Source organism: Phodopus roborovskii, unplaced genomic scaffold (genome assembly GCF_943737965.1).
Source record: "Phodopus roborovskii unplaced genomic scaffold, PHOROB, whole genome shotgun sequence".
Taxonomy (NCBI): Eukaryota; Metazoa; Chordata; class Mammalia; order Rodentia; family Cricetidae; genus Phodopus; species Phodopus roborovskii.
The window spans coordinates 2,294,225-2,309,022 of record NW_026126487.1 but is presented as its reverse complement, the minus strand read 5'-3'; the positions used below and the strand labels follow the sequence as shown (position 1 = coordinate 2,309,022).

At 38.7% G+C, this 14,798-nt stretch overlaps 1 protein-coding gene across 1 annotated transcript in view; it reads left to right on the top strand.

Moving 5' to 3' along the window:
* Rpgrip1l (RPGRIP1 like) overlaps positions 1 to 14,798 on the top strand; it is a 99,340-nt gene that overhangs the window by 58,327 nt on the left and 26,215 nt on the right. The window contains exons 18-22 of the mRNA XM_051195123.1: positions 2,232 to 2,422; positions 2,563 to 2,643; positions 2,981 to 3,073; positions 3,931 to 4,084; positions 6,691 to 6,761. Of these exons, the coding sequence (XP_051051080.1) occupies positions 2,232 to 2,422; positions 2,563 to 2,643; positions 2,981 to 3,073; positions 3,931 to 4,084; positions 6,691 to 6,761 (590 nt within the window). The remainder of the gene's footprint in view (positions 1 to 2,231; positions 2,423 to 2,562; positions 2,644 to 2,980; positions 3,074 to 3,930; positions 4,085 to 6,690; positions 6,762 to 14,798) is intronic.

The window sequence follows — 14,798 nt, the reverse complement described above, 5'->3', positions numbered from 1 at the left end:
TCTAATATGTCTATCTTTATATGTCAGTTGGTCTTTTTCCCTTCCAGCTTTTAATGTTTATTATTCGTTCCTTGTTCTGTACATTTAGAGTTTTGATTATTATGTGCCAAGGGGAACTTTCTTTTCTGATTCAGTCTATTGTTATTCTGTGTGCCTCTTCTACTTTGATAGATTAAATCCTTCTTTATGTTAGGGAAAATCTCTTCTAGGATTTTGTTGAAAATAATTTCTGTGCCTTTGACTTGGGTTTCTTCTCTTTCCTCTATTTCTGTTATTCTTAGATTTGATCTTTTCATGGTATTAAAGATTTCCTGTATGTTTTGTGGCAAGATCTTTTTAGATTTAACATTTTCTTTGGCTGGGGTATCTATTTCTTTTTTATCATGTCTTCACTATGACCTAAGATTCTCTCTTCCAGCTCTTGTATTCTGTTTGTGAGGATTGCCTGTGAGGTTTGTTCAAGTTCCTAAGATTTTCATTTCCAGATTTCCTTCAGTTTGAGTTTTCCTTATTTATTTTGTTTCAACTTTTAGGTCTTGAGCTATTTTATTCATTTCTCTTTCACTGTTTGTGTTTTCATATGTTTCTTTAAGGGATTTATTCATTTCCTCTTTAAGGACCTCTATCATATTCTTAAAGGTGATTTTAAGATCCTTGTCCTGGGCTTCAGGTATATTGCAATACTCAGGACCACTGTGATACCATTGCTATGCTCTAGTGGAAACATTTTGCCCTGGCTGTTATTGATTTCCTTTTTATACTAGCATCTAGGCATCTGAGGGTTCTAGGTAAAAGATTCCTAGGTATTGGGACCTTATACTTAGTAATGAGGATGGGCTAGGAGTAAGGGCTGAGGGGATCCACAGGAGGAATGGGGATGTGCTAAAGCAGTCCACATAAAAGCAAAGCAGTGTGTTCCACCAAGATCTGCTTGGTCCCCAAGAATAAGAGCAGAGAGTGAGGAGAGACCACAGCAGGTAGTCTGCTCCAAAGCTGGGGCTGATACTGAGGGATTGGCCATGCAAGAGAGAGGGACAGTGCAAATCTGAAGCTTGCATACCTGTGTAAGGACTAAGGTTTTTCCTCCTGCTGCTGGTCTTGTCCCGCTGCCACACCAGCCCCAAATAACACACTGAGACTATGTATTAGATATAATGCTGTTGGCCCATTACTTGTTTCTTATCGGCTAGCTCTGTCTTAATTATTAACCCATTTCTATTAATCTCCGCGTGGTCTTATCTTACTGGAGACTGGGGACCTGCGGTTCTGTTCTCTCCAGTTTCTCCACGTTGAGACTTACTACTTCCTCTTTCCTCTTTGTCTCCTAGTGCCTCCTATCTTTCTTTCCTATTGGCCAACAGTGTTTTATTCATTAACCAGTATGAGAAACATATATACAGAATGACATCTCCCATCATATCTGCTTTGCTGAATTCCTTGCTTCTCTGTCAGGCTTGGCTGTTGGGTTCCCAGAGAAAGCCTGGTGAAGTTGGGGCAGGGTTAACAGGATGAGTAGGGAGGATAAAGGAGATGTGTGCATGATCAGTTGGAGATGGGGGTGCAGAGAGGAGAGGGAGACCACAATGGGTAGTCTACTACAGAGTGTAGTCTCCTACAGAGTGTAGTCTGCTACAGAGTTGGGTGTGAGACTGGGGGATTGGAATAGGAGAAAAGGGAAAGGTGAAGAGCCACAGTTGAACTACCTGCATTCCTGATAGCAGTGGTTTGTGGGTTTCCAGGGAGTGCCTACTAGAGCTGGGGGCTGGGATAGAGCAATGAATGGGATGAAGAAAGGTTGAAGGGGAAGATTTGTGTGTCTACTTTATATGGGGGCAGGAAGGGGACAAACCTGCAGCAGGTGGTCTGCTACAGAGCTGTAGATGCAGAAGGGAACTGGATTTGGAGGAAAGGGAGAAGTGAAGATCTACCTCTCTATCCGTGGCCTGTGAGCCAGACATTCGAGGCTGGAATTATGGGAAAGGAGGGTTGGAGGGAAAGATATATACGATCATTGATGACAGATCAGAAAGGAAGACTGCAGTAGATGTTCTGCTACAGAGCTGGGGATAAGACTTGGGAATTGGATTTGGATGGTTGCTGGGAGAATTGCAAATGCACAGTTAGGCTCCCTGCTTCCCTGTCTTGAGTAGCCTGTGGGTTCCCGGGCCTCTGCTGTAATTTTAGAATAACAAGGTTTCATGCTGGCTGAAAGTGATTTTCACAATTTGCAGGGATATTTGAGTTAATGGATAATGAAAAGCATTCTGCAGGAACCATCCAAGTTATATTGAAATGGAAATTCACCTACCTTCCACCAAATGGATCAATAACTACTGAAGACTTAGGAAAGTTCATATGCAGAGAAGATCCAGAGGTTGTTCAGAAACTCCCTCCAACATCCTCGTGTGTTACATCAGTTGTAGTGAGTAAAAGTGACTTTCAATTTCAATTACAGTGCTTTGTATATATAAACTTAATAGCCAAATAATTCCACCAGAAACTAGCTGAAGCCTCCTCTAAAATGTAATGATTATCATTGTCTAACATATCATTTTATCTTAGGCACCAAAACCTAAACCAAGACGTTTAACACTTGTGGACAAAAAAGTCTCTTTTGTGGATATAATGCCTCACCTGAGTCCTGTGAGTAATAAATGCTCCAAATACCAGTTCCCTTTCCTGTAGCAAATACTTAAGAGTATAAACTACACTGTTCCTTTCTGACCCAAGAAGAGACAGGAAGCCCAGCACGTCTTTACTAGGGCACCAGTTTGTGTTCTTTAATTGGTCCTTTCCTTGACCCAATAGTTCTTTCCAGTTTCTAGCTGAGTCTTCTGCTCTCAGTTACACAAAGTATAAACTCTGTCAGCCTTCTCTCATATTGTTTCTTGATCTTACACAGTCAAGCATGTACCTGCCTAAAACTACCATTGTAATGAATACAAAATAACATACATGATTTTTCTACCATTAATTCAAGACTTCTCCTCCTCCTGAAGATGTAAAGGACAATTCCCCAGAAATGGAACACACACCAGAAACTAATATGTCAGCTGTTTCATTTACTTCCAAGGTAAGCCTTTGTATTAAAATTATTTTCAAAGGTTTATTTTGAGACTTCAAAGACTTTATCATGTATGTTAGACATGCTTTGGGAAATCATATCATTTTTTTTCTACTTTTAAATATGACTTTCTCATGATAGATGTTAAAAATTATAAATATAGCAGATAAAGTTGTCCATACATTGGCAGAAAATATATAACATGTAAATTAAAATCAATGTAAAAGTCATTTTGAGGTTAATATATCCTATACTGTTGTGTTTAGTTTTGTTGAGAAGGGATTTTGTATATGCTAGGTTAATCTCAGACAAATTGTGTAGCTATGGATGACCTTAGATTCCATAGCCTTCTACCTACACCTGTATGTGATGGTGTTACTACACCAGGTTAACTCACAGCTTTCATTCTTAATGTATATTTGGATTTTTATTGACCTGTGTGTTTTAATCTATTTCTACAATCTAAGTGACTGTTTTCTAATGAGTCTTTAATAGCTATATTGCATATCTCTGTGTGTTTTGTTGTGGAGGTAAAGGTAGAAGGAGAAGAAGATGGGTGGTGGTGGTGGTGGTGATGCTGGTGCTGGGATGCTGCTACTGTTGGTGGTGGAGGACGAGGCAAAAGTGGTGGTGGTGGCTGGCTTGGAACTCACTTCTTGTATAGCCCATGCTGGCCTCATACTCATTGTGATCCTCCTGCCTCTGAGTGCTGGGATTATGGTCATGAGACAGTATGCCCAGATATATGTCTGTATACTCACATCTCAAATGCATATATTTTATTATTCAAGTGCTCAAGAAGAATGCTATAAAATATAACCCAAGCAGTAAAAAATACAGCAATGTGTATCCTATGCATTTTGCAGGAAAGCAGTGTAGCTGAAGTAGAAGAAAACATAGAGAAAATGCAACAAGGAAAAGAAGATGACATCTCTTTCCTATCTGAAGGTCAGCTTGCATCACAAAGTGTGGCTTCCTCTGAAGATGAAACAGAAATAACAGAAGAACTGGAGCCAGAAGGTGACTTTGTGTTTAAACTGTTATTCACCTGACGCTGCTTTGCTTTCTCTGTGAGAGCATGCCTGCCTTCCACAACACATCATTCAGTAGTGAGTCCACCTCATGATGTCCAACTCTTAACAGAAGTTCAGGGTGAGGGATGAGTTCTTCAGGCTATTAACTCTCTCTTCTTAGGTCAACTTGGGGCTCCCACATAGAATACAAGTGCCATTGCTGAGCTTGTCAACAGTTTAAGTCTTAGATATTTTATGTTCTCTTTGCATTCAGTATTATCAATTGGATTTTTCTTTGGCTTTGACTTTTTAAAATTAATACCAAAAATTATGATGTTGAAAACGACAACATACCATCTCAATTCATCAATATAAAATGTTGTAAAAGTGGACTAATTCTGAATAGACAGGAAGCAGGTCTGTAGCCTGCAGAAGCCTGGATGGGAGCAAGGGAGAAAGATTCAGAGGAAACAGGAGTGTTGGTTAGGTCATCTACCTTTTTAAAAACATGTATTTATTTGCATGTGCATGTACACGTATGTATACTACACACACTTCTGGAAGTCAAAGAACAGCTTTTGAGGACTGGTTCTCTTCTTCCATTTAGGTTCCAGGGATCACACTCAGGTCATCAGGCTTGGTGACAGGTACCTTTACCTACTGAGCCATCTTGCCAGCCAATATTTGCTATTTTAATTAGGAAGCTAGAGATAATTTCACAGAATTAATGTCAAATAACAAATTTTTGTAGTTTAAATTTGTGTATCATTTATTATATTTGTGTTCTTACATCTACAGAGCTATTTTTTTAATGTAAAAGTAAGGGTAACATTGGTTTTTTTTACATAGTATTTTGTGTAAGCCATTGGGAAATATGCTCTATGTGATGGCAGATGTGGGCTTGGCTGTTATGGAAGCTCTGGTGCCCTATTGACACCCCACGGTCTCTGAGCATTACTTGTCCAGACACTGTAGCAGGTACCAGTGCCTCTCAGACTTAGTTACAAAATACATGAAAATTCATATGGCAACTAAAAAAGGATGTGTGGGAGAGAAATGGAAGAAAGATATTCTTTCTGTGATTGATGACCCAACTGGAGGGCCACAGAAACTAGGCGGATCTGGCCTTGGTAGATAGCTTACGTCTCATGGTCAGTAGCTTGAATAGAAAAGGGCTAGCTCTCACTGTGTAGCTAGAGCTGCACATGGGCTAGTAACACAGTTTCATCAGCTTCCTGTTGAGGTAAAAAGAGACAAAAACTTGTGGAGGGTGCCATCAAGTGCTGTGCAGGGAGACTTCATCACAATTCAGTTTCGCTGCAGGAGCAGAGCACCCCTGCTGCAGGGTAGTTCTGCAGACTCCTGTGTACTGCCCTGCAAGATTGCTGCAAGGCATGAGGGGTGACATCACACCTTGGCATAGATGGGTGCAGGCCACTGACTGCCTTCAGGCACACAGTGATGGATGAAGGAAGGAAAAAGTGGACATTCACGACATTCAACTTCTGTTGTTACTTTTTCAACTATAGTTAACTAGGTTCAGATTTTTACTAACTTTAGGCTAATAACAAAGTAATGGATTTTCTCACTGCATTTCCATTCCTATATGTCACTATACCTGGCTTTCTTTCATGCTCCTCCCCTATCCCCCCCCAAAGCTGGTTCCCTTTCTTCCCCCAGCCAATGCTACCTTCTTTTCTATCACATATATTGCATTACCACACTTTCCATTGCTATGTAAACTGATATGTCCAGCAGATTGGAAGATCTGTCAACCTTCCAACCTGTATTTTGTGAATATCCCATATATTTACTTAATGCCATTCTTGCACAAATAATATACATTGTGATGCAAGTGTGGGTTCACTTGAGAAAATGATCTTCCTCCTGTCTCTGCTATTTTTCCATTAAAGTAGTTGCTGCTTTGTTTTGTTTTATGAAAGAGAAGTCCACCATTCCTGTGCATGCATCAACTATGATAGCTCTTCAACATATTCTCTCTATACTTAGGATCCTAATAAAGCTTGAATGTTTTGACTTTTGTTTGCTACCAGCATTTATGGAAATTGATAAAACTGCTTCTGGCTTAAAATACAGTAAACTGAATATAAGAAGTTTTTTAATAATTGGAGGAATTATGAAGTATAATAAAGTCCAGATATGAAGATAAAAAAGAAGGGACTGGAGAGATGGCTTGCTCAGTGGGGAAATTTGCTTGCCACCCACCAACCCTGAGAACCTGAGTTTTGTTCCCTGGACCCACATAATAGAAGGGGAAGACAAGTTATCCTCTGACCTCTACACTTGTAGTGCCCCATGAAACACATACACACAAATAGATACCTAAATGTAAAAGTTTTAAGAGAAAAAAGTAGTATCTGTTACCTTACGTATTGTTTTCATTAATTTTATAATATAATAATAATTTTATTTCTTTTGTAGTTATCAAAATTAAACATGGGAATTTTTCAGGCTGATTTTTCCTTTCCTAGAATGTACATGCAAATGTACTTGCAGCTAAAAGTCATAGACCTGGTTGTCATGTTATTCTTTTGTGACATGTGCAGTAAGTACTTGGCTAACCTGATAGTGTTGCCTCATGTTTTCTGACAGATGAGGACAGATCAGCTTCTGACAGTGATGACTGTATCATCCCAGGTTCTGTCTCTAAGGACACCAAAAAAGTGAGTAGCATGATGCCAGCACAGTGTTCTAAACTAAGACTACTGACTGTCATTTTTAGTGTATCACTTCATAAATAGAAATACAAGACAAAAATGGTTCTGGAAAAATTTTACTACAAGACAGTTTTACCAATGAAGTTTTTTTCTGTATGTTTATGTATATGTGTACACATGTTTATATGAAAGTACACATGTGCGCTTGTTTGTGGAGGCCAGAGATCAACACTAGGGGTCTTGCTTAGTAACTGTGTCTTATTTTTTGAGACAGAGTCGCTTGCTGAACATGATGCTTTGGTCAGACTATCCACCCAGCATGCCCTGGGATCAAATGGCCTCCATCACTCTAGTTCTGGGATTGACTCACACTGCTGTACCCTGGAATCAAAGTCAGGTCCTCATGCTTGCATGGCAGACACGTAGCCAACTGAGCCACCTCCTCGGCTCCTGCTTATACTTGTATTATGAAGTGGACTACAGAAACCAGCTGAGCTCTTTGTTTTCCCTTCTGTTTCTATGTACAAAGATGCATTAAGGCAGATTTCTGTCTCAGAGAATACAACTGTGAAATTACATTGAGACTATACTAGCTTACCTACATAGCTTCATCGAGTATTCAAATCTTAATATGTCTATTGGCAAGCTATTAAAATTATTTTACTTCTGACTATAAAACTAAAACTATTCAGAAAAAGGATTAAACATGCCCAAGAATTATTTATTTTGTATCACATCGCTGAAGTATAGTATATAAAATGTTGAAAAGAAAAATATGCAAGGGAGATTTTCTGCATTTAAGAACATATTTTTTATCATAGAAGGAAGGGAAAGATTTTATAAATTCCATGTAAATAGCACCAGGCTGGTAGCACATGCCTAAGTTCTCAATACTCAGAAGAATGAGGCATGAGAAGTGCAAGGTCAAGCCTAGCTCCCTTACATAAAGTAGCAAGGGCTGGTGAAGATGTCCAGTGAGTGAAAGTACTTGTCTCCAAGCCCTAGGACCTGTGTTCAATCCCTGGATCCCACATAGTGTAAGCAGAAAACAGATTCCTGCAAGTTGTCCTCTCCATGCCCACATCATGCCACATGTGCACTCACATACATACACATACAATAAATAAGTATGTAATGACCACTTTTCAGAAAAGAAAGAGACATAATCTATGGGTGTAGTTCAGTGGTAGAGCCTTGATCCCCATCACTACAGTGAAAGTGAGGAAAGCAAGGATGGGGAAAGTAAATGTAAATAAAATGGAAAGGCTTAGCATTCTCTTCCTCTGTATTAACTTCCCTGAAACTTTTTTTTTAAGAATTTTGACTTTATTGAAAAAATCTAATACTTACTTTTAACTCCTCTTTTATATATTCTAAACTCTGTAAAAGAAAACCATGAGCATAACATGTTTGTTACAGCCTCAGTGAAACAAAGATACACTTCTTTCTGTGTATATGTAGGGACCAATGCCGACCCTGGTGTCTTCCTCACCACTCTTCACATTATTTTTTAACATGATCTCTCACTCATAGACTGAACTGTTGGCCCAGTGAACTCCAGGAATCTGTCTGACTGTGTACACCTTCCCAGTACTGGATTACAGGCACCTACTTTTGCAATCACCTTTTTACATGGCTACTGGGGATCTGAACTCAGATCCTCATGATTACACAGCCCAACATACCTATTTTTTTATGTGCTTGATAAAGAAAACATCTCATTTTTATAAAGTTGTATTACTATAATTAGTATATAATTACCACTTATATTAATATTATCCAAACTGTGGTAATCTGGTATGTGGAATGTTCATTGCTTGAAATTGATAAACCAGAAAGATAATTTTATATACACTTATCTGAAGTTCTAATTATGGTGCTAAGTTCAATTAAATTTACTATTTTTTGCTTAATCAAATGATAAATTGTTAAATAATTTATCAAACCAGTAAATGGAAATTCTTAGCCTCCCTTTGGAGATGATAATAATATCAGTAAGGAAATAAGCTTTCTGTGAGATTTGGTTTTATAGTCATAAGTAGGGGGCAATAGATGATGGATGGATGGATGGATGGAATGATGGATAGATGGATAGATAGATAGATAGATAGATAGATAGATAGATAGATAGATAGATAGATATTTACTAAAAGAATTGGCTACTACAATGGAGATCTTCAGTCAGCAACCTAGTGATACAGAAGCACAGGTCGTGTATTGCCAAATTGAGTCCAAAGGCCTGAGACATAGGGCATCAAGTGGCAGTGCTCTCTGATCTGAAAACCAGCAGGCTCAAGAATCTGCTTCCAGCCAAGTTTGAAGGTATGTCCCCATTGATGTCATACTGGCACAAGGAGTTCCTTCTTTGTGTGTATATGTGCGTGTGGGTGTGTGTGATTTTTGAGGTGAGTTCTCACTGAGAACCTCTGGCTGTCCTGGAGACCAGGCTGCCTCAAGCTCACAGAGATCCACCTCACTCTGACTTCTGAGTGCTGGGATTAAAGGTGTGTGACACCACTGCCCAGCAAGGAGCTCCCTCTTATTCAGCCTTCTGGTGCCATTATCCCGTCAACTGAATAGAGCCCATCTACATTAGGGAAATCAATTTGCTGTTTTAAGTCTGTCTAGATTTTAAGCTATTCAGAAGTACCTCACAGATACTCAATTGTCAAGTCATGAATTATTTCACAACCACTATGAATTGGCCAAACATCTGGGTACCGCATGACTTAATCAAGTTGGCAAATAAAATTAACCATCACGTCATTTCACTAAGAACCTTCTATTCATCATGTCTGCATGTTTGTTTTTTCTCTCTTGTATCAGTAGTTTATTCTGTAAGACTATGCCTACTTCAGCTGGCTTTTTGGGCACGTAAATGATTTAGTCTTTGAGTATAAGAATATAAGAAATGAGATATTGAATTATTTCTGGGTCTATGAAGACAGTAATACAAGCATATATTTATCTTGTCAGTTTATAAACAACACTCATTCTTCATGCTGTACACCAGGAATTCACTGCCTACCATGATAGCAAACACAGTATTCTGATCCTATTTTTAGGGAGCTTTGTACTGATTGGATGTTAATAATCCATCAGTTAGGTTGAAAATAATATCAGTAGCTCAATCAGTCAACAATTGAATTCTTTAGCTAATTTCTGACCTAACTTCTCATTCTCCAAGTGAATAACCTGGGATCTTGAAAGTAAGAGACTACCCACAGCCATTTCCCTCATTAAGCATGTAGAAAGGAAGGGTCAATTTGGGGTAATTTTGTAAATAGAGATCCTAAAGGATATGTATGCTCCAATCTGGCATGCCTTCCTCCTTCAGTTATATTCATTGGCTGACATCATCTGCTTCATTTGCTTATTGCCCAAAGATAGTCACACAAAAATGCCCATCCCCAAGGGAAGAGACCTGATTAGTCACACCTACCTCTGGATTGGGCCCTTCATCAGTATCAACCCATATCACACAGTAAAGAGAGTCCTGCAATAGCTGTGACATATCAAGGACAAAAGGAAAATCATATGCACATCTAGTGCAGGAAAGGCTACAAGAATGCACCAACTTGCAACTTTTCTATAAGAAGAAGGTTTTGCTTACAATGTAGTAGAATAACAAACACTTGGAAGTTAGCCTAAAATAAACAAAAGAAGCAGTATTGTAAGGAGTAAGGTTTTTCCTCCCACCGCTGGTCTGGTCCCGCCACCCCGCCAGCCCCAATTAACACACTGAGACTCTGTATTTGATATAATTCTGTTGACAAATTACTTGTTTCTTATCAGCTAGCTCTGTCTTAAATATTAACCCATTTCTATGTATTTCCATGTGGTCTTAGCAAGAGCGGAGGAACGGTGGTTCTGTTCTCTCCAGACTCTCCATGTTGACCCCTCCTTCCCACTTCCTCTTTACTCCTTGTCTCCTAGTCCCTCCTATCTTCCTTTCCTATTGGCCAACAGTGCTTTATTCATTAACCAGTATGAGAAACATATACAGAATGACATCTCCCATCATCTCCTCTTTTCTGTCTAAAATAAAAAGAAGGGTTTTAACCTTAACATAGCAAAATATATAACACAATAGCTATCAAATAAGAATCACAGTTAACAATATTTAGTCCATTAACATTTAGCAAGATTTAAGAAAATATTCCATCATCTATCCTATCTTTGTATGTCTAAAGTCCTATACGTAACTTATCTTTAATCCTAACTACAGAAAACTATCTAACCATAACTGTCTTCAACTCCTTCAAAGACCCCAGAAGGATAGTATATAAACTCTAGAAATGACAAAGACATCTTGCTTTGTCAGTCACCTGAAGTTCTTCTGTAATCTTCCATCTTCAGCCCATAGGCCATAGTGTGTCTAGCAGACTCTTCAGCAAAGCAGGAAACTTTAAACTGTCTTCCTGTATTGGAAGTTTGTCAATCTTTTTTCTCTGTGTCCTGCAGACTGTCTGGCAGACTCTTCCATGAAGCAGGAACTCTGTAACAATGTCCATCCTGAATCAGCAGTCACTTTTCTGTGGGTCCTGCATGTCCAGTTTATACAGCATAAGGTCAAACAGTCCAGACAGAGCGGTATCTTCTCCAAACATTTACTTGCCATATTGGAAGTAAACTCCATAACGAATTTCTTCAATGTCCATCTTCCTTTCTGACGCAGGTGGTGTTGCCAGGAGCATTTATGTCTCACTGTCAAGAAAAACCCTAAACCATTTTAAATGCCATATTCTGTAGGTCTTTGAAAGGTTTGAAGAATGCCTACTTATCTCAAATACATGTCTGTATATCTAGAAATCTTAACTAACTTAACTATAAGATTTGACTATCATAGGTACTATCTATAGTCTGTATTGAATTATACATTACATTTCTATATGAGCTATATAAACACAATACCTAAACAAGAGGAGAAATATACATATCACAAAATTGACCTTAAATTGTATCAATAAATGAAAATCCATTCCAAAACAAAGTATTCATATCTATACCATAATTCCCTTTTTACCTTTAAAAAGAGATTGGTTGTGGTCATTAATCATTTATAACCAACCCCATTTAAATGAAAACAAACATAAACAATATTTTGGAATTTGGGCGTCGTTCTTTCCAAACTACTTCCTGCTGGTAAAGAGTGCTATCATTGGGGGATCCTAAGAAGACGCAGAAATCCTGGCTATAGTCTGCAAGGCTGCCTTGTCCAGCTGTTTTGAATGTAGGATCCCTGGTACTCTGTTTCAGGGGGTCTGGCTTGCTCAAACCACATTAGTCTGGAAGGAATCCACAGCTTTTTATTTTCTGTGGAAACAAAAATAGAAATCCTTTCCCCCAGTAACTTGTCCTTAGACATAAATTTTTGAATCAAAGCATTTTTAAAATATATAAATTGAATTAATCCAGCAGCATTCGTTTTAACGGTTATTTCCTCAGCAGTCAAATAATACAAAGACAATATAATGCTGTACAGAATGCAGATTCTCTCCATCTTTATGTGGCCTTTTTTATTATTCTGTTTCTTTTTGAGACAAGGTTTCTCCGTGTAACTCTTATCTGTCCTGGAATTTACTCTGCATACCAGGTTTACTTTGCAAATCGCAGAGATCTGCTTGCTTCTGTCTCCCGAGTGCTGGGATTAAAGGCATGTGCCACAACACCCAGTTCCTCTTTGTCTTTTTAAAACCATTTTTTTTCCATGTCTACGTATATTTTAAAACACACTGTAAACCTTTAGAGGTTTTTCTTAATGTGAATCTTTACTGTAAATCTTTATCTTTGTGTGGCCACAAGTCTTTATCTGGTAAACAACAACATTGCTGAAATGAAACTGCTGCGTTTTACCAAAATGGCCGTGGCTATTTTACCGCCAGCATTGAGAGCTGTGGTTACTGCCTTGGTCTGCACTGCAATCCAGCCCCATGCTGCCGGCTTGGAGATGTGGTCCCTGCCATTGCCAGCTCTCATACACACCAATAAATTGTTAGCAGAGTTTCTTAAAAAGCCTTGCGGTTTTTTGCCACTTATGCTGAGTCAGGAAATTTCCCTTAAAGGAGCCGCGCAAATATCTACTTGTCTCTCGCAAGTCAGAGTCCAACCGAGAAAAGTGCTACTACCAAGAAACATTGCTTGTCTCTGTTCTTTTGTTTCTAAAACCCTTTTTAAAGCTTTTGTTAAATTTTAAGTGGAAGTTCTTATTAGCCACGTGGGCGCCATATGTAAGGAGTACGGTTTTTCTTCCTGCTCGGTCTTGTCCCGCCGCAGCGCCAGCCCCAAATAACACACTGAGACTCTGTATTTGATATAATTTTGTTGACAAATTACTTGTTTCTTATCAGCTAGCTCTGTCTTAAATATTAACCCATTTCTATGTATTTCCACGTGGTCTTACAGAGAGCTGAGGAATGGTGGTTCTGTTCTCTCCAGATTCTCCATGTTGACCCCTCCTTCCCACTTCCTCTTTCCTCCTTGTCTCCTAGTCCCTCCTATCTTCCTTTCCTATTGGCCAACAGTGCTTTATTCATTAACCAGTATGAGAAACATATACAGAATGACATCTCCCATCATCTAGTGCAGGAAGGGCTACAAGAATGCACCAACTTGCAACTTTTCTATAAGAAGAAGGTCTTGCTTACAATGTAGTAGAATAACAAACACTTGGAAGTTAGCCTAAAATAAACAACAGAAGCAGTATAGCAGTAAATCTTATTTTCTAATCATTATTCATCATCTTAAATTAACTTTGAATGCAGAGAAAGGGGGTTTCTAACTTTTATTATCCTAGACCATCTCAACTGCACCTTAGGCAATGTTTGAAAACATTGCCCACTGTCACATTAAGAGGGACTGCTCTTGGCATCTCGTGGGCAGAGGTCAGGGTATGAAGTAAACATGCTATGATGTTCAAGACACACTACAAAGAGCTCTCCAACTCAATGGGCCAATACAGTCTTAATTTGCTGTCCAAAATACAGTTCATGGAGAAGTATTGAAGCTTCATCCCTAGGGCAGCAGTTGTTAAGAGCTGGGGCCTGGAGGAAATTGGTTAGGTCTTGAGGACTCCAAGATCATGAATAGGATATTAGCACTCATATAAACAGGCAGAATGAAAAGGAGTACTCCTGCCACAAGAGAACATAATGTCCCTCCTCTCTGGAGGACACAGAAACAGAGCCTTGACCTCAGCTGAGCTCTTCACCCTTTGGAAGTGTGCAAATGGGTTTAGTAATTATAAATTAATCCATCTGTAACATTTGTACAAATGGACTAAGACAATGACATGCATATTTCCTATTGATTATGTCAGTTTTTCTGCATGCTACTTTAGCATATTATTTAATTTGAAAAAATGGAACCCTTTTAAAACTTTAATGATTATAAAAACCATAGACAACTGTATATCCTTTATCCGAATTCACAAATTGTTAGCATTTTGCATTTGTTTTACCCTTCAGTCTCTTAAACATATGTATGTGTGAACATACCCAAGTGTTTGTTTATAATGTAAATACATCCTTATAAATAGAAGTACTGAGGACCATTTCAGAACTGTAAAAGTGGCCCTTCACCTCTGAGAACTTCACAGCAATAAGACAATGTTGTTATATAATTCTGAGAACCTAAGATAAAACAAACCCAATTTCTCCCACTGAACTCTCACAACATAAAACGTAACACTTCTGTAATCAGATGTTTGTGATGGTTCCCCCATAAACCAAGTACTTCTTCAAGGAAACCAGACAAGTGACCTTGAATTTGCTTTGGTTCTGACATACCTATAAACAAAATCAGAAGCTACAAGTTAAGGGAATAGTCCCATAGGACTGAATCCCCAACTCTAGATACCAAGCTCAATCCAAGTGTTCTACCTGTGCTTCTGACAATAAACTGGGGTTCCAGCAACCTTGTTGGGTTCAGTTAGTTCACTAGCGTGACTAACAGAGCACAGGCCAACAGTCATTTGCCTTTACTATAAATATCTCATGTAGATGAAGACACTTAGGATGAAGTACGTAAGGAATCCTGTGTGCT